This window comes from Mytilus trossulus, chromosome 2 (assembly GCF_036588685.1).
Source record: "Mytilus trossulus isolate FHL-02 chromosome 2, PNRI_Mtr1.1.1.hap1, whole genome shotgun sequence".
In the NCBI taxonomy this organism is placed as follows: domain Eukaryota; kingdom Metazoa; phylum Mollusca; class Bivalvia; order Mytilida; family Mytilidae; genus Mytilus; species Mytilus trossulus.
Window position 1 is genome coordinate 30,092,222 of NC_086374.1, and position 26,044 is coordinate 30,118,265.

General features: G+C 31.4%; 2 protein-coding genes across 5 annotated transcripts in view; one reads left to right on the top strand and one right to left on the bottom strand.

Moving 5' to 3' along the window:
• LOC134705029 (uncharacterized) overlaps positions 1-4,769 on the bottom strand; it is a 30,596-nt gene extending 25,827 nt beyond the window's left edge. The window contains exons 1-2 of the mRNA XM_063563798.1: positions 4,396-4,769; positions 3,488-3,736 (exon numbers count right to left, since the gene is read on the bottom strand). Of these exons, the coding sequence (XP_063419868.1) occupies positions 3,488-3,736; positions 4,396-4,758 (612 nt within the window). The 5' untranslated portion in view covers positions 4,759-4,769. The remainder of the gene's footprint in view (positions 1-3,487; positions 3,737-4,395) is intronic.
• Positions 4,770-5,994: 1,225 nt separating this feature from the next.
• Positions 5,995-23,583, top strand: LOC134706959 (kelch-like protein 20). 4 transcript variants are annotated; one of them, XM_063566349.1, is made up of 10 exons: positions 6,003-6,309; positions 10,506-10,593; positions 14,150-14,713; positions 15,004-15,162; positions 15,765-15,975; positions 16,709-16,892; positions 17,421-17,564; positions 18,013-18,146; positions 18,471-18,679; positions 19,524-23,583. In XM_063566349.1, the coding sequence occupies exons 3-10, from the start codon at positions 14,204-14,206 to the stop codon at positions 19,713-19,715; spliced, it is 1,743 nt and encodes a 580-aa protein (XP_063422419.1). In that variant the 5' UTR covers positions 6,003-6,309; positions 10,506-10,593; positions 14,150-14,203; the 3' UTR covers positions 19,716-23,583. The 4 variants fall into 4 exon arrangements, with proteins under 4 accessions (XP_063422420.1, XP_063422419.1, XP_063422418.1 ...); XM_063566350.1 differs by lacking the exon at positions 10,506-10,593 and having other exon boundaries at positions 5,995-6,049; XM_063566348.1 differs by lacking the exon at positions 10,506-10,593.
• Positions 23,584-26,044: the final 2,461 nt, after the last annotated feature.

Below are 26,044 nucleotides of genomic sequence, written 5' to 3' on the forward strand. Positions count from 1 at the left end.
AAACGGTTTCTCCAAAACTGGGTGAAACTCGTTTTTAGTGTACCCCAAAGCCTTTCTATTCTTTGATTTGCAACAGATCTTCCGACGAGAAAAAAATGTTGTCCCGATATTTCATCGTTTTGATTATGTCGCAACGATCTTTGTAAATCCCGCATTATGACGTTTTCTGTTCCTGCATCCGATCGAACAACCCTTGGAAGCCTCTTTCTTTGTTTGAACCAATTAAGATACCAGTAACCAACATATCTGGGGTTATTGTTGGAGGGACTTGCTATCAACCATAAAAGTTTACGAGAGTGTCAATCGATTGCCCCATGTATAGCTATGCCGTAGGGTTTTAATTTATTTTAACCATCGACATGAATTAGATAGTTTGGTCCCCTATTGTAGAACACTCTCCTTCGAAGAACTCGATGCGATCTGTTAAGTACACCCTGTTAGTCTATTGTTCTTAAGCAAAGCCTTACTCTTGATTGTGAGACGCAAAGTCCAAAGCCTATGTTCAGAGTCATCCACATATACCTGTATCCAACATCAGACAGGCCATTTCGGTGTAAAGCCAGGATTGTCCTTACAACTGTAGGTAATGGCTACTGGTTGTTACGCTGTCTGATATTTAATCTTCTCTTAAGTCTCTTTAATATGGAATAACTCATGAATGTTCCGTGAACAAACAAAACAATCCACATATTTGAAGGGACGTGTAGCATAAGTTGAAATAGTATCGGACTAGTTCAGGCACAGACGCATCATCACCTGGTAAGGTATTCCTTCAACGTCATGATCAGCAACACAAAGGAGACAACAGAGTAACTGAAACATAAAGATTGAAATTACACGTATGAAGTAATGATTAAACAAAGAATCCGATTGGCTTGATATTTAAATAGGACATTACGTATTCACTATGACGTCATCAGCTTACTAAACTATTCGGAAATGCGCTGCGCTTTCACATTTAATGGAATACGATATGGAAAAAATACACAGGAAATTTTGAAAATCCAAAATAGATCTTCATGACGATATTTATAAGATATTTCATTTTTAAATTTACCTGTTATAGGTATCAGGTATAAGAATATGATATTTTTACATTTGAACATGTCTTCATTTTCAAACGAGAAAACATATCTTCTTCCAGCATTTTGCAATAGAATAAACATTTTAAAAGTCATCTGATGCCTAAACGAATTTATTTTTGTTTGGTTGATTTTTGTACCATATCTTAAAGAAACAAAAAAGAAATGAAGTAATAAATAAAATTTGTTATGAAAAAAATATGTTTCAATTTTTGCTAAATTTGTTGTAACCTCAAGCCTTCTTTAACATGATATCTAGTTCTTTAGCAATCATTGACTTATCTTTAAAATTTGGTCGCATATTGTCAAAGTCAATCAACCATGAAAATAAGGCCAAGATTAGTTTACAGTATCAAAATGACATCCCCTGGTAGTGGGGAACCTCCTTGTCTAATATCATCAACCTAAGTCAAAGCTAAAAAGACTACGTCCCCTTGAAGTTGGAACGTTAGTGCCAAATATTATTAACCTTAGACTTCTATTTCTTGAGATATGGACTTAAGCAGTAAGCTCGGTTGCAAAATTGATTAAGTTCTTCAGGGTCATTCAAGCATTTAAAATAGGTCAAAGATAAATGACACATGACAGACTGGCAAGAACAATATGTAGGACATCTGCATATTAAATATAAAATCCTTACTTGTTATGCTTCACGAGATAAAGACATGAGCAGCAAACTTGGTTGCAATGTTATTGTTAACGCCATATATTCACCGTCGCCTGTTAAACTATACCTATGTCTCGCTTTTGCTGCGCAGGCTAGACAAAATATGAAGAAAACTTTATATCATGGCGCACTATTTTTTTCGCTAGAGCCGTGTAAATGTGTGCTCACTTTTTCTATTTTGGTAATTCTTTATTTTTTGTATTTTTTTTACCGTTTAAGGTGCAGTTTTTACAAAAAAGAAATCACATTTACAGTATTGAACATTTTTCATACTTTCCACGAAGATGTCGCTGATTAGTCTGAATGAAGAAAAACATTATAAAAACCATACAAGAAAGTTTTGACAAATTTTGTTTGTTTTTAAGCAAAAGTATGTTGATTTGATGTTCCATGTCAGCAACATATTTCTTTGTTTTACTTCCAACATTACCTTTAACATATTGCTTGCTTCCATAGTCTTTGGTCAGTTATTAGACGGGCAGGTGACCAAGCAGCTTAATGATAGCAAAATCTTCTAATCGGTCAATATCAAAATGAAGAGAACACATATTTCGTTTCGCATCATGCTTTTCTACCTGACATTAGTGGCGAATCCAGGGGGTCCGAACCCTCTTTCACATTTATTCAAAAGATCAATGCAATTGAATGGGGACATAAAGTTGGAACTCCCCTTTATCGTGGGCTAGGATTCCCATACCAAACCCTTATAAATGACAAGATCCACCCTGCTAGTTGAGAATCAAATTATCAGTTTAGATTACTTACATATTTTTTTGCTTGGCTGTTATGAGTTAAATGAGTCATGGAGATTGATCAGAAAAGACTATGAAAGGCAAAAGCGAGGAACCAATCGGTTTTTTTTTTCATTTTTCATTGACAGTCGTACAGAGCGGGTAGTGTACTTGTGATGGGTTTGTGGGGAGAGGGGTCAAACCCTTTAAGTAGAAAATATCTTTAATAATAGCAGACGTCTAGATCTTATCACAGGTCACGTTAAACTGTAACATTTCAATGCCCTTTCATTCAAACAATAACGTTTTTTCTCCCTATGACCTATTTCATTTTGTGTTCAGTATTGCTTCATATTGAAATATAACGCTAAGTCTCCAAAGAAAACTAATATAAACTTACTTATGACTCGTTTCCACTGCTCCTGCTGATGTTGTTGCTGTCGATCTCCATCTTTAATTAGTCAGCACAGGAAGTAAAATACTGACCGTGGGAATCTGACCGTGAGAACAAATAAAGTTAACATCAAATAAGCAAGTTGACTTAATTAATTAACAAGTCGACTTCTTATTTTATGTCATTAACATTTATATTAGCAAGTCGACATTATGAAAACTATTTCTCTATCATTCCGACAAGTTTACTTCAACATGATGATTTAATATCAAATAAACAAGTTGTCGACTTAATCAATTTAACAAGTTGAATTCAACATGTCGACTTCTTATTACTATGCCATTATATTTATTTTAGCAAGTCGACATTGTAAAACAATTTTCCAACATCATTCCGACAACTTGACTTCAATTTGATGATAAGATTCCAGCTTATAACACACAACTTTACTAACAATTCCGACTTATTAGCAACAAAATAACTTTACAAGGGGTGTACCATATGGTCTTCCATATTACTTTGCTGAACAGTGTTGCTGTTTACAGTTTATCTCTATCTGTGATAATATTCAAGATAATAACAAAAACCTGCAAAATTTTCCTAAAATTATCACCTCTGTATTGTATCTCGTTAATCTGTCGTCTGTGATCATGGCCTTTTCGCTGTTTAGTATCATCAGCTGTTCTACTCTTTGTTTAGTCTGCTTGGCTTCATTTGTTGCTTGGATGTATCGTCCGTTGCAATCACTTAACTTTGCTGACATACATTGGACTGCTTGGCTTAACGATTTTTCCAAGTGGGTGTAAGACGACCGCATGTGATTAATAGCATTATCATTTCTGTTCACCACTTTTAACATTCTCTACAAGAGAAGATCATCAGGAAATATGGGCACAGTACTTCAATATCAGAATGAACAAAATAATAGCAGGTCGTAAAAAACACTAGTTTTAGATAAAGGTAACAGTAGAATTCTGGAGTTCAAAAGTCATAAATGCATTTAGAAAAAAACCAATCCGGGTTACAAACAAAAACCGAGGGAACACATAACTATAAGAGGAAAATAAAAGAATAGGAACGCCGAAGTGCATCAAAGGGACATAAAAAAAAACCGCAAACACACATAGAAACGAACTATTTGATAACAACTGCCATAGTCCTGACTTGGTAAAGGACATAATAAGAAAACAAAATGGTGGATAGAACCTGGTTTAATGGCAAGCTAAACCTCCATGTATAAAAAAAAATGTTGAAAATTTACTCAAATCAAATTCCCGACGTACCTTCATCGTGTGCATTCAATTTTGCAAAATAAAACTACCCTATCTAAAACAAAGTGTATGATAAAATAGTGAACAAAATAAAAGATAATTCGAGTGTTCCGTTTTTCCTGTTTTAATCATATTCAGGAAAATTGAAGTCGCCCATCAACATGTATCTGTTTACTTATTAAGTGAATGGAATGCTACCCTTGATGTTAATGCGAACATTACAGAATGGCACTTAATGTTATTAACAAACCTCGAAATCTTCCGTGGCAGTTTTTACTGAAGTTTCCATGGTTCCAATAATCCATTTCCTTTGAAGTTTAAGAGTTTCTCGGAAAAACTGCACTACTGCTGCATCCCGACTGTTACGCGGGAGTGGATCTTCCTGGTCCAAAGAATGTGCGGATGTTGTGATAGAGTTATGTCTACCGTCTTCAAGATGAGAACCATGTTTGAAATGTTCATATGATTGTCGGTTTGATGCCATTCCTGTTTGTGGATAGTTTTTTAACAGATGACTTTCTTTTCGATTTTGGCTATTGTGCGGACATTCGTCCTGGCGTCCTTTTGTTCCTTGTGTTGTAATAATTCTACATGCAGATCCACTCTTATCCATGTCTACGTAGAGATAAGAAATGCCGGATTATTTAAATTTGTAGCTTATATTCAAAAAGAAAATGTGTTAATGATTTGCTAAATTATCACCCTGAAAGTTTTCAATTGATTTTCGAGCTTTACGTGAAAAGACCGAATAAAAACACCTGCTATATAAATGTCATTTGGAAATAAAGTACTCCGCATAACAATCCCTGAATGTACTAACATACAGTCTGCAACTTAAACTATAGGCGATTGCATAGCATACTCTCATGAATAGTTTCAGTCGTAAAAAAAATCAGAGAAAAGAAAAAAATAAGTAGGAAGAAAGACAGGTATTTAGCGTTATAATGATAACCAAAAACAACTCTAGTAATCCGTCTGGCGAGACATAACTTTTACATTTTAAAATGCATATGTATTCATGATACTTATAGTGTATATATAAGCTCTAAAACTTTTCAAGAGTGTTTGTTCTAGAGTTTAAGAATATAATGAAAGTGATTTATATACAGAAATCATGAAATGTATGTTTGTTTAGAAAATTTGTTTTACCTTACAGACTATCAAAGCAGCGGGCTCTCTAAATTTAGTGTCACGTTCTTCTGATTTATAGCCAGAGTTTCCAGGCAATTCAAACGACCCGCCGTGAATCAAGCTCAAACTTTATAAAAAAAATCTACCAAATATGCCGAAAAATGTCATTTTTCAGATGGTTTTTGTCATTAAAGAAAGTGTTCATCCTCAATCTTTATATATGTTATGTTTTATCATAAAATACAACTTACATTTTATTATTAAGGATGAACACGAACACGAATGCGGCCACTTTCGTTTCACACGAAAACCGTCTAAAAACTAAAATGTTAGAATTGTGTGAAGATTTCAGTAATTTAGCATGACTTAATGGTGCTAATACCCGATATATGTGCATTGTATTGTCAAAAACAGCCCATACGTATGTAGCAGAATCATTCTACTGTACAATATAAATAATAAAAGTTTACATTTTAACACTTTTGTAAAACTGCTATATTTTGGGGCCAAAAAGTGGTCTTATATGGACCTACTCCTTTCTGTTTTATAATGGGACTAAGAAACTGTATATGCAATTCCTTGTTGGACATAGTAGTACTAATGGCAATGTATTCATGGTTTATTGGAAATACACCATATTAAAACTAGTTGGTTAGTTGATCTAAGCCCGATATTAAAATCCGGATATCGAATAGACCGAAGTCGGTTCGTGTCATATCACGATTTCGTAACTTCCTATTTCCAAATTTGGCTCAGAAGAATGTCAACAAATGGTCACATATTTTACTTACAAAATGATTTACTTTAACTCCATTTTACACTGAGAAGTTTAAGTTCAATATATGCCAAACCCAGATGATGATTACTACACGTCTTTTTCAAATTCATCAGTAGAATCGTGAAATCTTATTTGTTTATTTGGGTCGGGATAATCAGATCATTTTTTACAGAGGAAGTTTAAACAAATATTAATCAAAATAATATTTAAAAAGACAGGAAGATTCATAAAAACTCCAGGATAATCTTTATATTTGTAAGTTGTAATTGATCAGTTCAAATGTGTTAATAAATTAAAAGGTTAATGAAATCGAAACTGAATGAAAGAAGAAAGGAAGCAACATAAAAACATTTTTTTTTAAAATGTTGAACATAATATTACATATATTAAATGTATTAATGGGTACATCAGACACATATATAGGGGGTTTACATACAAAACATAGACCTCCCATTTCAATGATTTTATAGACTAAATATATGGTCAGAGTTATATTTTCTAATTTACATGTACAGTACGTGTAGGGACTTAATTTTATGGATGCCTTAATCTGTCTAGATGTCAGACTGGACGGACAGTTGTCCCAGAGTAATAAACACCTGCTGTGCAATATCCAGGTGGAAGGTTGTAAATCAATCTGTACCAGCTTGATTAAATTTTGATTTTACCTGTACAGATATGTTAGTATTTAAGGAGGATAGATATTCAATTCAATTCAATTCAATTCAATTCAATTCAATATTTTATTGGAAAGAGCACAATAGAGGCGTGATCCAAATACAGACAATTATAATATTAAAACAACATATAAATGAAATAAAGATTCATGTAACAAGTCATGAGCCAATTCTATGTATACAAATACATTATAGACTGATATTGATACCATAGACTTATATTTCAGTATTATTATAGATTTTCGTATATTTACTTAAAACACACAATACAAGATATTTATATATATATATGTATATGCACAAACTACTGTAAAAGATTATTATCTGATGAAACGGTATGGTGGTCTCTCAAATCAAGAGCTTCTTCAATATACATACAAATAGATTTTAATTCCTTTTCAGACATAGGATTTAACATTTTGGTAAAATTTTCATCCAAATTATTTGAATTAATATCATTTATTTTATATTTAGATCTAATGTTTTTATATTGCGGACATTCAATCAAGAAATGAATCTCATTTTCAATTTTTTCTGTGCAAAATTTACAAAATCTCTCATTAGATGGTATTTTTGGTCTTGCATACCTCCCAGTTTCTATTGCTAATGAGTGTGCACTTATTCTTAATTTAGTGAGTTTTTTTCTAAGGTATTTAGGAATATTAAAATTTAAATATTCTTGTTGTTTAAATTTAGTATAAATTTTACTGAAAAATAAAAGTTTACCACAGTTTCCATCTTTTATCTTAGAAAGTTCAAAAATAATTTTATTTTTGTAGAAATCTTCTAGTTTCTGTTTGAAATTAATATTACAATGCTTGTTAAAGGATATTCCAATATATTTCATTAATTCAGATAGTTTATAAGACCATGAATTTTCTTTATTTGTGAGAGTTTTGTCCACTTCAAAAGCAGCTTTGAGAATTTCATGCGGACCACCAGACCGTTCACCAATATCACTGAGACGCTCATAATATTTAAACGTAAGTTGATAACATTTAATGCTAATGGGTAAAGTGCCCAATTCACACCGCACTGCTAGATTGGAAGACTTTCCATGAACCCCAAGTATGTTTTTAAATATGGAGTTTTGTGTTTTTTCTAATTTACTTTTGTCTAATGCTTCAAAATTTGGTTTGAATTCTGATATCCATACTTCTGATCCATAAGTTAAAATAGGAGTTATCATTGAATTAAAAAGCTGGAGCCAAGTCTTAACAGACAAATTTTCACTATATGGTAGTTTTGACTTCAATGCAAAATATGCTTTTTTAGCTTTATCTGAGAGGCTTGACACTGCCTGTATAAATTTTCCAGAGCTATGAAAATCAACTCCTAAGTATTTATAACAATCAACAATTTCAATTGCATTAGAGCTGTAATAAAAGTAAAAGTTTTCTTTATTTACTTTAATTTTAGAGAAAATTATAATTTTTGTTTTCTTAAGGTTCACGTCCAGTTTCCATTCAGTACTATATTTTTGTAAAGAATCAAGAGAGTTCTGGAGACCATCTGCAGATTCTGATATCAACAATTAATCATCGGCATACAATAAATGGTTCACTTTTTGACCATTTGAATTAACTGCACTAGTTAAGTTTGTATCTAAGTATTTTCCTATGTCATCAACAAATATATTAAATAAAGTTGGACTTAAACTGTCACCTTGTTTGACACCCTGATTAGCAAGAAAAGGCTTGGTAAACATATTTTGATATTTACATGAATATAAGGTATTAGAGTACATGTCATGCAGTATATTATAAAATTTGCCTTGTATTCCTTTATTTTGTAATTTTAAGAACAGAGCGATATTAATGTAAACTATTGTTTTGTATATTTGAGGAGAAAAAAAATAAAATATAATTTTAAAATAAATATCATGAATAAGGGATCAAGTTTTTTTTATAACTTGAAAATGAAAGAAAAACGATTTTTAACATTGATTGTAAAAAATGTGTTGCCAATTATTTGAATAGTGTTAGTGCCAATAAACTATTTTTATTTGTAAATTGTAAATATTTCACTTTATTTGAAATTTTAACAACCAGGACCATTTTCAATTGAAGAATTTTAAATAAAAATTTTGAGACATCAATCCTGTAATTTTACGAGTTTCCGTTGATGGTTTTAAAATTTCCCCGTATAAACGTCCTGTTCATTTATATTATTTATAGAAATACAATTTTATAAAATATGTAAATAAATTGAATGTTTATGAATAAACTGTAATTTTCCTTTTGATACCAAGTTCCCCTTTAGAACCTCTACATCTTTTCACAACTGTCAATCATTTCTTGCAAGTAAAACAATTCAGGAGTGATAATATTTTACATTTAATAGTTAAAAAAAGACTAGAGTTTATTTTGATTAAATGTAGATAGATAGATACTTTATTCTCTAAAAACTAGTTTACAGAGAAAAAATGTAGAACTTGTAAAAGGATTAAATTGATATTCTGGAAAATCAATTGTTAATGCATCTCAATCAAGAGCCTCAGAACGGACAATACTGTCGATCATTTAACATCAAATTCCAAAAAAGTCCAAACGGGTACTGTACATGTAATCTTACAAATCCTAATTGGATGATACATGTTATGTACATGTATCTTTAATTTGTCATTCATAATTATAACAAAAAAGCAGTAGGTCTTTTCACCACCGAACACCCCAAAAGTTTATTATTTTGTCTTTTATTGTTATATATGTGACTTAAATGTAGTATTCAAGTTATTAATTCAACAAATCAGAAGATTAAGAGTCAAAATATCTACCATGTCTACAGAAAACAGAAAGGGAGAGTCTAACACCCCACTTTTTGAACTCTGCAGACCCACATAGACATCTCAAATATATTTTTTTCCTTTTTTTCTTCTTCTATAAAATAGTTGTATAAAAGGAGAGACAAATATCAAAATCTAACTGAGAACAAAGATCGAGGATACTTGAACTGATTACTAATTATGAATATATTTGAATGTTATTATTTTAAGGAAGCTTGCTAGTCATGTTTTGTAAATAAGGTCAGATTTTTCGGAATTCTCTGGTTTTATCCATTTGAATGCCTTAACAAAATTTTCTTCTTATAATTCTTTAATTTCTCTTACATGTATAATGATAAGCTGTCTGTTAAAGTCTTATACAATTTTAGTTATTTTTTAATACTTTTTGAGGACTTCAATTTGTCAATGATAAAGGTATGAAAAGTCTAGAGAGAAAATTTTCACGCCAGAATTTCAATGGCTAATATCTTGAAAACCAGCATGGTGACCTTTATTTTTTTGGGGCTATTTTGATTTCTTCATTTAACGCCTATAAATATATGCTAGTGTTTTGAAAAGTTAATTTCTTTGAAACTGAGAAGCCAACTCCCTTAATATAAACACACACAATGTAATACGGAAAGTGATGAATGATCATGAATCTTGACTAGTCCTATTTTATAAGACTCTGCCCGTTAATGTCATTTACATTCAACGTTTTTTTTATCAGATATATTTTTTTATAATATCAGTGTTGAACCTAAATTTATCAGATATTTTTTTTTTTTACTATCAATGTTAACATTGAACCTTGGAAGTTCAACATTGATAGTAAAAGAAAATATCCAATAAAAAATGTTGAATGTAAATGATATAAACCTTCAGAGTCTTATATTTAATAGGACTAGAATCAGGAAACAGAGGTTCAACATTGATAGTAAAAAAAAAAATCTGATAAAAAACGTTGAATGTAAAATGATAATATGAACCTGCAGAGTCTTATATTACAGGACTAGAATCCAGAGACGTTTTTCCTTCTATTGATTATCGATTTCAACATAAAAATGATGCCCATAAACATCAAAAGTTTATTAAATTGTATGACGTTACGCGCGATGTTCGTACCGTTCACGTTTTTTGTATGTTTTGTGGTTAAAACTGAGCTACAGGTGCAGAAAAAACGTATTTTGTATTAAACCTCTGATACTATTGTGCTTGATATAAATGTCTTTGTTCAATTATCTCCATTAAAACAATATAAAACGCATTTGGTCGAGTTGTTATGCATTTGATTATGGATTTTGGAATAATAATGGGCTGTCCCGGGTAACATTTGACGAAAAAAACTGAAGTATAAGACTTCTTTTCGACTTTTTTTTTGCATATTTTCATTATTTTTTTTTGTTTGCCGCGAATTGCCATGAAATGGCAACCCATTATGATATATTTGTTTGACGGCTTATTGCGTCTTATTCTGTTACGCCAGGCAAATCTGCAAGGTGTCATTGTGTCCCATCTCCATTTTCGAAACTACTCTAACGAAAACAGTTAAAAAATACGGATAAATGATGTCATCAGGTGAGAAAATGATATAGCTTGTATAATGTTGTTTTTCTGTAATTAATAAATTTCAAACGCAAAATCGGTCAAACACAAAAACAAAAAAGATTCAAAATTTTAAAATTTGGTGAATAAAATGTCACACGTTCATTTTTTGCAAAAACGTTGCGTACAGGCGTAATTAAAGTAAACTATGTTAAGTTTTGCACTTGATTATGGACAATCAAAGTCTTATATAGACATGTTATTTTTCTAATCTTTTCAAAATATCTTTATTGGTCTCCAAAGCATTCGAACTGTCCGAGAAAAAAATGTTTGAAAATTGGTGAAAAAGATGTCACACGCATTAAATTTCTGACGGCGGCAACCTGACGTCGTTTCGAATAGCCAAAATAACAAAAAACGCTGTGCAATAAAAACTCACAGAACAAGCTAAGCATACAATTTATATTACTCGATTGTCGGTGCATGTATTGTTCAAGTACATATATATAGAGAGTATGTTTAAACTACGATTTGATATGCTACTGATTTTTCGGATTCTTTTTGTTATTCCGTGATATTGATAAGTGTTGCGCTCAACCTGGAACTGATTGCATGTTTTATTTTTACTCGCAAAATTTAAATTAAGTGCAGAACTAGCAAAGTTTTTAAAACGAGTAAAACTTAGGTGCGTTATTGTACGAGCATTTCTTTTGCGTTTACATCGTATAGCACTAAAATTTAGGCACGGACAAAATATGTTTTGGATAATGCTCCCAATGTATGATTGGAACGATACGAATATATTACTGTGACAATTAAGAAAAAATATTTTTTGTCAGAAAATGCACTAAACTGGATAATATGTTAAATTACTTTAGAAAACTTTAAGACAAATTCGATGAAAATCAGTTCCGTACATAGTGGCAAAATGCACAACTTAAAAGTTTGAAATAAAACTTATTACCTAAGCACAGTATTATAATTCATGACTATTCCGAAAGTACGGTTGTAAAGAAAAAATGAACGTATTTTCTACGCAGCGATGTATTTATCTAAATGTCCGTTATTTGTCGATATAAGAGGTAAACGAAGAAGAAAGTTTGTCGAATATTTCATATATTATCAGCTGATACTATCGGTTTAGTATAAGGCACGACATTTTTTTTAATGTTACTTAACCGACATTTCTTTCAAACACGGATTTGAAATTTTCATTCGAAATTATTCCGAAACTCCGTGAAAGGGACCTTAGGACGCAGCCGGGGGATTTTTAAAGAATCAAGTTTTTTTTTTCGCGGGAACGAAATAATACAATCTGCGGCAGATTTTTAAAAATTATTGTGGGAAACATTTGAACGATGCTAAGTTACTGTATTGTAAACGACGAATATTTAGATATGTCGAGAGAATACATGTAGATCGTGACACAATAGTCCTTTAAATCGTTCCTAATATTAAAAGTATCTATCAAGTGTTTTTTTCTTCCTTTGGACGATGCTTATTTGACATTTAGGTACCTGACATGTTATTCTTGTGAAAACTATTTGATTGGTATTATCAATGACTGTATGAATAATTCCATTTGAAGTATAAGGCGACCATACCGACAGTTGTCGAAAACAAATGAAACCGCAATTGGGATCCCGCAGAAGATGTGATATGATTGCCAATGAGACAAATAACTCTCCACAAGAGACCAAAATAACTCAGAAATTAACAACTAAAGGTAACTTTTACGGCCTTCAACAATGAGTAAAGCCCATACCGCATACTCAACTATAAAAGACCCCTCAATGAGCATGTAAAACGGGAAAACTAAGAACCTTATTTATTTAAAAACGAACAAAAAACAAACATGTAACACATTAACAAACGACAACCAGTGAATTACGGACTCCTGACTTGGGACAGGAAAATTCATACATAATGTGGCGGCGTTAAACATGTTAGCAGGATCCCAACCCTTACCCTAACCAGACAGGTACATTAACTTTACTTATTCTAGGAGTATTTTTGTAGAGTCTAAACCATGAAAAACGTCCGATTTTAGCGATAACGTATGTTACGCTTATAGGCACGAACATCGCGCGTAACGTCTATGTAATTTAATTTGTTTTATTGTATAATATCACAGTTTTTCTTAGTGGTTGGTGGTTTTTGGGGTGGTTGGTGGTGAAAAAAAAACCTACAAAAAAGGGTGTGAAATAAGATTGCAATTTATTTATCTTGATAAACATATACATGTACGTACAGCTTTACAATGAAGAAGCAAAGCTAATGTGTCACAACATGTGTATGTTCTTTTAGGAAACATTTCCAGGGAAACAACTGTTTGTGCTGTTTTACCTGAAAGAAATTTGCTTATTTGTTTTTATGCTACTTAAGCAAGAAATTTTAATCAAAGCTAAGGTGAAATTTCATGCCTGTTAAAATTTACTGTGACAAATTTATGTAGAAAGTCAATATTTCCTGTCTTTGCATATCTTATTAATGAACAATGTTATTAAATATTGCAATCAAAAGGTTAAATGATGTGTTTGATTTGATGAAAAGCTTTTTCTGCTGTATTTATTTACAGTTCATCAAACTAAACCTAAATGTGCAGATACCAGACTGTGTTGTGCAATGCAATGTTACTACCTACATTAAAAAGTAACATTTGTACATCAATTTGAAATATGTTAGCCAAAGACAATGCTCTTTAGCTCATATATTTCAAATTGATGTAGTTGTATGGATACTGGTGTTGTTTTTGAGGTTGTGTATACTTGTATATACATGTATGTTACATCTGGTGATCTGTTTATTTGGCAATGTCAACGGCAGTGAGCATTTTTTACATGTAAGATCATCCGTTATTCGACCTGCTTGTCAAATGCGTTTTGTCAAAAATATATTTTCACTTTTTTTTTATTTTTTCAAATTGTTGTATGTCATGTATGTGCTGTACTTATAACTTTACCAAAAAAAATTGTTTTGCATGCACACTTTTAAAAGTTGCGCTTTTTATCCAAAACAATCATACATGTAGGTTTGAAGTGTTTGAACGTTGTTTTCAATTTAGACTTGTCTGATATTGTATTTTAGTTTTGCCACATTTTCATTTCAGAAAGGAATGCCAAACAATAACTTTCTGTAAAGTAGGATTAGCATCATTAATCAGATGAACAACAAAATGGAGAGAGCTGCTTCTCCTGCCAGACTTGCCTACACATCAGATAAACATCCTAGACATACATTAGAATCAATTAATGTCTTAAGGAAACACAGAGAACTATGTGATGTTGTCCTTATTGTTGGTCAAAGGAAAATATTTGCTCATCGTGTGATACTTTCTGCGTGCAGTCCATATTTTCATGCCATGTTTACAGGAGAACTTGCTGAGAGTAGACAGACAGAAGTGACAATTAGAGACATTGATGAGGCAGCTATGGAACTCCTCATTGACTTTTGTTACACATCCAACATAACAGTGGAAGAAAGTAATGTACAAACACTATTGCCAGCAGCTTGTTTATTACAGCTAGCTGAAATACAAGACGTTTGTTGTGAATTTCTCAAGAGACAATTAGATCCCTCAAATTGTCTTGGTATAAGAGCATTTGCTGATACACATGCATGTAGAGATTTGTTACGGATAGCAGATAAATTTACTCAACATAATTTTCAAGAGGTAAAGTACTGCTCTGTATTAAAACAAATTATCTGTTAACCAACAAGACTAAATGTATGTAATCAGTTTTCAGTAAAATTGTGTATAAAAATCCTGAAAACTTAAGGATTAAACTTCATGAAGCATTAAGTATATAAGTAATCCTCCACTGTTCTAATATATTGTGGTGCTAAGAACTGACACAAACAAAACATGTGTATTTTTTTTTTTCATGGACTTATAATTATAAACTCTATTGAAAAAAACCTAATATACATTTAATTTTATGATGTATATCTGCTCGATTACAGGTAATGGAAAGTGAAGAATTTATGCTTTTACCAGTGAACCAGTTAGTGGATATAATATCTAGTGACGAATTAAATGTAGGATCAGAGGAACAAGTTTTTAATGCTGTCATGTCCTGGGTGAAATACAACACACAGGAACGAAGATGTCACCTACCTACTGTAAGTCATCACTGTATTTCAAAATACATATGTATATCTTAAGTTACTGTTCATGTATATAATTTAATAATGTGTACATTTATAATTATGAATAACTGATAAATGGTGACAAAGGTGAGATTTAACTAATGCAAAAACTTGATACTGTAAGTTCTCACTGTATGACCTGGACAAAATACATATCTGATTTAGTCTTTTTGGTGTTTTAAAGCAGCTTTTAAGCACCACTCTTGGGCTATTTTAGTTGCCACCAGTTTTTATTGGTGAGGGAAGCCAGAGTGTTTGGAGACAACCATGACATTCGATAGGAAAACTGACAATCCTAGTCAATTAAGATTGAAGTCAAGTGCACCTGCACAAGCGAGGTTAAAACTTACAACCTCAGTGTTGACGGGCTAGTGATTACAGTAGTAACTACTAAGACAAATAGGACTCCAAGGCCAACAGTACAATATCTTAAAAGAGAACTGTAAATTTATTAATAAATGTTTGCATTTATAATTGCAAATAACTAGTTACTAACAAGGTGACATGTCAAAATATAGTACAGTTAAATTCACATGTATTCCATGATTTAACTAACTTCAATTTTTCTCTTACAGGTCACACAACATGTTAGATTACCCCTAATGAGTCCAAAGTTTTTAGTTGGGACAGTTGGTTCAGACATTTTAATAAAGAGTGATGAATCCTGTAGAGATCTTGTTGATGAAGCCAAAAATTATCTGTTATTGCCACAAGAAAGACCATTGATGCAAGGACCAAGAACAAGACCAAGAAAACCAATTAGATGTGGAGAAGTACTCTTTGCAGGTACATGTATAAAAATATAATTTCGTTTGTGGTAAACATCTTCACTTTATATTACGAAAATTGGTACGGAACATGGCAGGCTGAACAAGCCTGAAAGTGACTTCAAAATACAGTTTGCTGTCAATTTGATAGCTCATTTCTTGAAGGATTTGTCTTTGTTCTTTACAGTACATATTTAAAAATTTAAGTGGCAATGTATGATTTAATTGATTCACAACTGTTCAGAGTTATAGAACTCTTTTAGTTTTATATCAAATACATGACAGTATGGATCACTTGCACTTTTCAGAAAGTTTGTATAAGTTCAAACTGTAATATGTTTTTTGTTTGTTTGCCCATTGCATTTATGTGATAAAGAATGATTAGCTAAAATATTTCTTTTAAAAAGGTTACTACTCCATTTGATTCTGAAGTAGTGTGAGCTAAATATATATGCACTTAAACATGATAGTTTTTATTTTATTCATATTCTATTATTTACAAAAAAATCAGTTTTATCATAAGAAAATCTACACTGTTTGGAATAAAAGATTTTCACAGAGGTTAAACATTGGTGATCATGGTTTGCTATTTCAATAACTCCTGAGAATATAGAATTGTCATTGAATACAAATCAGATACTTCATTAGTTGTATAGAAATATTAACAATAAGTCATACATTTAGAAAATTACATGCAAAATAATTTGACAGTCACTTGCTCTTATTTTAAAACATTGTTAATTTATTTATAGTTGGAGGTTGGTGCAGTGGTGATGCAATTTCAAGTGTTGAACGTTATGATCCTCAAACAAATGAATGGCGGATGGTTGCACCAATGAGTAAACGGAGATGTGGAGTGGGTGTAACAGTACTAAATGATCTATTGTATGCAGTTGGAGGACATGATGGACAGTCATATTTAAATAGCATTGAAAGGTAATTGTCCCAGCTATTAATCAATAAAGCCCAAAAACAGCTGGCATGCATTTGACTCTTACCATGCTGAATTGTTTTTAGAAAATGTCTAATTTTCTTTTATTTGCCAAAATATGCAAAATATATGCAAATGAGCTGCTGATGTCTAATGATTCTAACTAAGATATGTGATCAAAGGTCTGGGTAGTTTGAGCGAGGAGCTGATGGTAGGTGGACAGAAATTTGTCCCAAAGTTGGTTGTCAAGTGCAAAAAAAAAGGAACAACACTGTAGTTTGCATGTGTAGTGAACCACAGTAAACACATTCACAAAAATATGTAAGTTGGAGTGTGATCTGGATACAGCATTTAGAAGATCATTTGCACAAAATTGGAATTTCCTGATTGTGGACGATTGCAAAAATTTCAGTTAAATAAGAACTACATTCTATCACCCATTGGTTATATCTGTCATAAGGTTTCGATTATAAACCAATAAATTATAATATGTAATTACTTTCAATAGCAGTATTTGTTATTTTTTCTTTCAGATTTGATCCCCAGACAAATCAGTGGAGTGGTGAGGTAGCTCCTACTAGTTCCTGTAGAACAAGTGTGGGTGTGGCAGTCTTAGATGGATATATGTATGCTGTTGGGGGTCAGGACGGGGTATCATGTCTCAATTTTGTTGAAAGGTATATTGGCTATACCATTTACACATAATGAATGCAGTAAATTTTACAAATATAAATTGCAATATTAAGATTCTACAATCTGTAATTGTTCTTATACAACAGGAATACATAAAAAGCATCCAGGAACCAATATTTCATTACCAACATTGCTATAATTGTGTTTAAATGTTTTATAATAATAATATATGAGGTCAGAGGGTCAAGAAATAACATCTTTTTGGTATTTCATTCTTTAAATTTTCATTCATATTCTTAAAAATATAGTCAAATGTCCCACATGTTTTTCATTTCCTACAAACATACATTTGTTAGAACTAGTGTATGGAAAACACAGAAGACTTGGAGGTATTAAAGTAATGAGGTATAGTTTGATGACGAACATTTTGTATTAAAAAATAAAACATTGTATTATTGTAATGTGAACAAAATCTTATGGATTTTCTTGCAGATATGACCCTCAATTAAATAAATGGGCTAAGGTAGCCTCAATGAGTACAAGAAGATTAGGAGTAGGTGTAGCTGTACTGATGGGCTACCTCTATGCTGTAGGAGGAAGTGATGGGACCTCACCTTTAAATACAGGTTTGTTGATCTTTTCCATTCATAAATTTTATTACTTGTTTGGCTTTAGTTGGAATGCAATTTAGATAGCATTTCTACTTGTATATAATTTAGCATCCTGGAATTCCAAAAATGATTTCAGAGACACAGGGTTCTGTAGAAACTCCTATTGAATATTTTTTACTGTTGTAAGTTATTTATCATAAATAGAATAGAAACTGAGATTTAATGAAACTAATAGATTTAAACTAATATCCAAGTACCAATTGAGTTTGAAGCAATGGTATGGTATAATAAGTTACCATAATTTAAAAGATATAACAAAAGTTTAACAATTTTTTACAGTTGAACGTTATGATCCAAGAACCAATCGTTGGACACCTGTTGCTCCCATGGGAACAAGACGTAAACACCTAGGTGTAGCAGTGTATAATAATATGATATATGCTGTTGGAGGCAGGGATGATACCACAGAATTGAGTAGTGCTGAAAGATATAATCCACATTCTAATACATGGCAACCTGTTGTTGCTATGACCTCTAGAAGAAGTGGGGTAGGTTAATTCTTAACGAATGAATAATGAGATTTGGGATACATATGATTATAGAATATAGCTTCAAGACAGTAACCCAAAAGTTACAGTGTAAAGAAAATGAATGAAAATAGATATCACATATGGTATAAAGTACAAGGAAAAGCTATCATTCTCATTTGATAATACAATCTTTAGGCTGGAGACTTGGAATTTTACAATACTAATGTGTTTACGAAAATAAGAAGATGTGATTTAATTGACAATGAGACATTGATATGAGCTATAAAAGGCCCTGAAAAACACTTTTCAAGATGCAGTTTGAAATAAGACATTATGACCAACTTATTTTAAAATTTCAGCCCTTTGCACATTTACAAGCACTATGTTTATGAAAATATGCTCTTAGTTTATTATGATGATAAACTTTCTGCTTCATTTGAAAATTTGAAAAATCAAACACATTTTTATTATGAACTCTAATGTAAACAAAATTTAACTAATTTTGGCATTTTTATGTTAAATAAGTGAAATATATTAGTATGGTGAATAAAAATTCTTTGAGAAATGTGAAATGCATATATAAAGGGGAGACAACCTTGGTATTTTGAAGATCACCCAGTATATTGCCTTTCCTCATTGAAAAGAACATCTAAATTCATATAAAACCTGAATGAAACTTTTGGCTCATGTATATTTTAGAAGAACAGAGCCTATTTATATGATTTGCTATTTACAATAATTGGTTTTGTTAAAGGATCATCAATACTTTTAAAATATGCATAGTTATATCAATTAGAATATTTTCCAGATGTGATTCTGAGCTTTAAGATTTTTTTTTATAACTAATCTTTGGGTTATACAGGTTGGTTTAGCAGTAGTAAATGGGCAGCTTATGGCTATTGGAGGATTTGATGGTACAACATACTTAAAAACAATAGAAGTTTATGATCCTGAAACAAATAGCTGGAAATTATGCGGTGGAATGAACTATCGACGGCTTGGAGGAGGTGTAGGTGTGGTTAGAATGCCACAGAATGAATCTCATTTATGGTGATGCGTAGCTAACAAAATGACAGACTTTCAACACACAGTACAAGGTCTAAAAATTTGAATACACAGTTTTATTCTAGTAGAAAAAAAATCTACATTATCGAATAAGTTTCTTGGTGCCGCATTTGTATTAAATTGCATTTATTTGAATTAATTCTAAAATATTTGTAATTTGTATTTTTACCATACTGACATTCTATAAGAAGTCTATAATAGGATACTACTAGATATTTTGCATTTTGTAATTTTACCACTTGCATCCTCTTCATTCGAACAGGAATATTCCATACATTGTTTTGTTTTTTTGGTAAATGATCTAACATTCTTAAAGATTGTGAGTATTGTTTTGTATTAATATGCTTGAGGTATACATTTGAATATATTGCATAGTAAACTTGAAGAACCTGTCACAGAGTGTTTGATGCATATACTGTTTCCCCTATACTCCTCATTATATCTAACATGAACACACCAATTGTTAAGTTGTTTTTATGCCCCACCTACGATAGTAGAGGGGCATTATGTTTTCTGGTCTGTGCGTCTGTTCGTCCGTCCGTTCGTCCGTCTGTCCCGACTCAGGTTAAAGTTTTTGGTCAAGGTAGTTTTTGATGAAATGAAGTCCAATCGACTTCAAACTTAGTACACATGTTGCCTATGATATGATCTTTCTAATTTTAATGCCAAATTAGAGATTTTACCCCAATTTCACGGTCCACTGAACATAGAAAATGATTATGCGAGTGGGGCATTCATGTACTGAGGACACATTCTTGTTTTCAGTGTCCAATTAAGTTGTTTGTTTTGTTTCATTTTTCGTTTAGGTATAGTTTGTAAGAATCCAGTGTTCCCAATAAATGTCAATTGATATTTTTGTCTGCATTCAGTATTAAAGTTGCAGATCAACTAGGGGCTAATGAACCCTAAATATTATGTTCTTCAGTTTTTTTTACACACCCAACCAATCTATATGCTTTTGATTAAATGCCTTCTAAATATTTCATTTTATTTTACACACATTAAGGATGTATCATGTGCCCATGGCGCAGGTACTTGTTTTCTTTTTCTTTCTTTCAAAAAGTATGTATCAAGATTGTTTAAAGGCATATTTTAACAAGAACCAGATATTTGTGTCAAGTTATGGTTACTTGATGCTGTCTTGTAGGTTTTTTGTTGTCTTATTTGTTTTATATCATTATTGGGCATTAATAACATACGTATGTATGATATTTATTATAAGGTTATAATTTTCTTTTGATAGATTAAATGAATAAATGATAAGAGAAAAATGTAGATGTAAAACTTATTATATGCTGTTCATTTAAGGTTTAAGTTTTATTTCATCTATTTAATGAACTTAATAGTTTCAGATAATTTATATAAATAATGTTTTTTTTATGAAAGAAAAGGCACCACATTAATCACATTGCTATTAATACATGTATCAGCATTCTGTGTAGTTTTGTAAATTCAGAAATTGATATATATAATTCATGCTTAGTTAGTCATTTGTTAGTGCAAATCTGTGATGTTTTATTTATTTTGTGTTGGGGGCATACAATACAGGTTCCTTTAGTATTTGTTTTACTACAATTTGCAAACAAGCTATCTTTTACCTAGTCAATTCAAATAAGTAATAAAAAGTACAGCTTCATTGGCTACTTTAAAAGATAAATGGGGTTGAAATTTTAGACATTTGCTAAACATTTCAGTTTCTTGGAAATTTCTAGCCTTTGGACAGACATACCTAAATTTTTTGTTATTAACACTGTTAACAAGAAAAAATTACGCGACGCAACGCGACACAAAATATTGAAAAATTCAGTTCGTCACGCGTCACCCTGGTGCTATCCAAAATTCCTGGGGAGAACACTGAACAGGGTTATCAAGAAAGGTTATTTGTTAAAACCTTTTGAAAATCTTAACATAATTATGTTTTGAATTTATGTAACTTTTCGTAAATTCATTTAATTTTTAGAAAAATGGCAATGTTTGCTATATATTTATCTCAATTAAAAATTATATATATCAGTTATTTTTTCATAAAAATTCCTACAAATAATCTTCATACATAATCAAGATAAATTCCATATTTAAAAAGAGGGGTTCATTTACTGGTTTCAAGCTTATGATTAAAATCAGTTAAAAAATACTTGTTTTCCTGATATGTCACAGTTTTGAAATTGTGAGAGAACAAACATTTACGTTAGCAATATGATTATCTCCCCTGTAACTGTATTTTATGCCCTTAAATTTTGTACTTGCTTGTTTGACTGATTCAAAGATGGACAATAGTTGAATCAGTCGATTTGAACACTAATTAGCTTGGACGGATTCAATGGTCAAAATAGTCGAACAAAATCAGTTTAGTTTTGGTGTGGATTTGATTTGATATGATTTGCAATGTGGTTTCATTCAATCAATTTAGGCAACTAAACTAAAGTTGTTCAAATCATTGTCCTTTTATGGATAGTTGTCTCACTAGCAGTTGAATCACATCTCCTTAAGTTTTATATGATATAAATAATATGTTTTTAAGTTGTATATACTATTGAAACTTAAAATGCACTTTTAAGTTATTACATGTATAATGATGATCCTATTGTATTTTTAATAGCTATAAATTTACTATATGTAGTATGTAGGCTATATTAAAATGTGATATTTACTTTCCTAAAAAATTATTCATTTTAAATCATTATATATATCATAGAGTGCTAAATATTTATATGTTCAATGTTTTCTTAAATTTATGATTGTTCATGTATGTTCTCTGTAAATATTTGTATCTGGCTTTTTTCTCTCCTTTTTTCTTCGATTACCACTTCCTCCATAGTGATGCCGTTTGACGCCACCCCTTTACTCCATAATGAAGCCTTTTGACGCCTGTGTAGTACCTCAGTTGAAACCCTTTTTCTACAAAGTGTCTGCTTCAAACTTAATGAAATTTGTATCCAATGTGAAAAGGATATTCATAGGAATATCTGACTTGAATTTATTTGACGAAATAGTTGTTTCTCGCAATTTGTTTATACTTTAAAGTATATTTTCAACCTTTTATTGAAAAATCCTATGCGAAACAAGTATGCAAAAAAAAAAATGTCAATGGAGGAAAGGGTTAAGATCCTTTACAAATTAAAATATGAGAATTGTACTTTAAAAAAGTTCCCAAGTTTTAACATTGTACATATTTTATATAAATATTGCCTATTTCAAGTTCAACAGAAAAATATTTGCAGTACAACAAAATAAAATTAAATTGAAAGAGGAAAATTGTACAACCTTTGTGAAGTAATTCTCTCAAGTTTGTTCTAGTGCTAAGCAAAATGTAGGGGATTTTATGTTAGCAAACTTTAGTGATGGAAAGACAAATACTTAAAATCAACATGGGTCATCTCACAATAAAAGTTAAGTACATTATGACAGGTAGGATTTGGAGAAATGGAAGCATACAATTTACCTCTCGAATTTATTCATTGTATAATCTGGACTTGTGCTGTTTGATTATTATCTGCAATTATTTCAAATGGTTGAAGAAATTTTAAAACTAAATTATCATAGTCTATATCTTAGATCAACTTTTCTTTCGCATCTAAGAAATAGCATGTGAACAGTCTTGACCAAGACCTGGTGTAGAACAATAATAAATGTTTTATATACACCTTTAACATCTTGCTTTGGATTATACCAGTTCAAAATATAATTGCATCAATGAACTTTTGTATACCATTATTTCAAATAATTTGTATATTTCCTGTTGCGAACGAACTATTATTATACTACCTTCATTGTATTGTTTAGATTATAGTTATGTCTGATCAAATCAGAAGTTTTTTTTCATAAATTTATGTTTTCATAAGAACAGATTTGTGTCTATTAATAAATATTAAATTGAAATCTGTATTGTATTAATTTTTTCTGCCTTAGTTGGCAGAGGTCAAAACTTACAAGAGAAGACGCACTTAAATGTTGTGACTCCAGATTTTTTTCTGAATAGCATGTGAATATATATATGAGTTTAAATTCAACTAAATGCATTCAGTTACAGACTGTACTTGTAAAGATCTTATTTCAAGAAGATATATTATCTCAGTTTTACAGTAACCTCCTATATAGAGGAGAGAATGAAAACAGGGAATGTGTCAAATAAAAAACAATCGGACCAAAGAGCTTAAAACTGTCACCAGCATATCAAAGAAGTTAAAAAAACCACCCATTATTCATTTTTTGATGAAAAAACATTATTGTTTGTACTGCAACAAAAATTATTAGCAATAAGTATTATATCAAAAATCCTCTGTCCACACCTTCAGTTATAGCCCAGAGTCCCCTCATTGGGTTGTCCAAGTGATCTGTTTTGCCATTATAAGCACATAATCATTGATTATTGTTTTGGAACAAAACAGTAAAATAATCAAAATTTCAAACCTAGATTATCAAATAATCATGAAATATTTTGTCGAATAATTAAATATTCACAATAACAACAGCCAAGTAATCACATTATCTTTAAATTGCTTTGCCGAGAACAGCTTGATACGACCACAAAGGTCCAACTCTGAACAATCAAGGCAAAAATGGACACAATATCCACACTTGATACCGGTCTGAATTTGGATTGTAATTAAATATTTGACACATATTAGGTTTCTAACACATAATAATAAAGTCAAAGAACTTGAACTGGTTATGTGATTTTAATTTATATTCATTTGTTTTTCTTTTGTACTGTGTACACTATGCTGTTGCATATTGACCCCCTTCCCAATATTTTTTCAACCTTCACCTCTCCCCCCAAAAAAAATCTTTCCCTGGTCATATCCTTAATTTTAAATTTCCAATAGAGTTTGCAACCATAATAACCCATTGAAATACATTATCATGGCTAAAATCAAATTACTGTCATCAGCATTTTTAAAATAGTAACTTCTAAAAATAAATTGACCTAATCTTGATACATTTGCATTTGGTTTCTAAAGATAATCTGTTAACCAATTTTATCTCCAATTTGAATCTTAGAATTGTTGTATTAAATTACATTAGCCTTAAAATCATTATAAATAGGGTTTTCTCCAGGGGCGGGTCCAGGTAAGGGCGTAATGGGCGTACGCCCCCCCCTTTAAAAAAAAAAAAAAAAAGCCTATCGTTATAATCTGCTAGTATTGTATTGAATAAAAGCAATTTATCATATTCATTAATTAAACACATACTCTGATTTCTTTTTAGACTGATTCCCCAATCTGATGGGTCATCATCAACCGTAAAATTTCGTTTCTCAGAGTCCGGCTGATGTAAGGGCATGCTCGACTTTATTTCCAAACATCATGAAAGTTCTCTTCTTACTTGCTTTGACGAGCGTCACGTCAAGCTCCACCGAAAGAGCTAACTCATCCCTTAAGTTGATCAAGAATGATTTGAGAAGCACCATGAAGGAGGATCGCCTAAATGCTCTGCTTCTTTTATATGTTCACCGAGACATTAAACTTGATTTTGAAAAAATTATTGACGATTACGCCATGAGAAATCCACGTAAAATGGTTCTAATGAATCCACTCTAGTAATTGAAAATGAGAGTCCGTCAGTATTTTTCTGTGTTCATTTTAGGTTTTGCGTCAAGGTACATGTATACTAGAAATATGTATATTTCCACATTAAAGCAATACTCAGAACGAAAGAACTTTATTCTTCAGTGTTTATTTGTCTTGTATCATGTGTGTCGTTCAACAAAACCCGAACTTAATAAAAAATAGAGGGATTACTTCATAATTTGATGCTAAATTGTTGAAATTCAGGAGCTTCTGAGCTTCCCAATGGACCTTCAACCGTAATCTCGCCTCTCGTTCATAAAATCCTGGCCTAGGAATTGAAATGTTAAGTAACTCCTTATACCCTTGAGTTTGGAATTTCTCGTTATTGGTCTACTCCTGTTAAGATCCATCCAATCATTTTAATATACCATAGACAATTAATGGAGAGAACTCGGCATAAAAAATGTCACACCCTGACATAACTTTTAAATATACATGCTCCAAGTCAGGAACCGTTACATTAGTGCAATTCTCTATTATTTTATGTTTTTAAGCCAAAAAAAGGTCCCAAAAAATTTTTTGCATCGCTTTGCTCGGCAAAATCTTTTATTCTACCCCCCCCCCCCCTTTCAAATATCCTGGACACTATAAGCAATAGGTCTAGTATATTCTGTTTATGGAAGGACTAAGGTGAACATGTCCAACCAGCAGGTGTCATCAGACCTTGGCCTATTTTCATGGTTCAGTCATTATAGTAAAGTTTTTGTGTTTTGGTATGATTTTCTTCTACTGTTGCACTAGTAGTCTG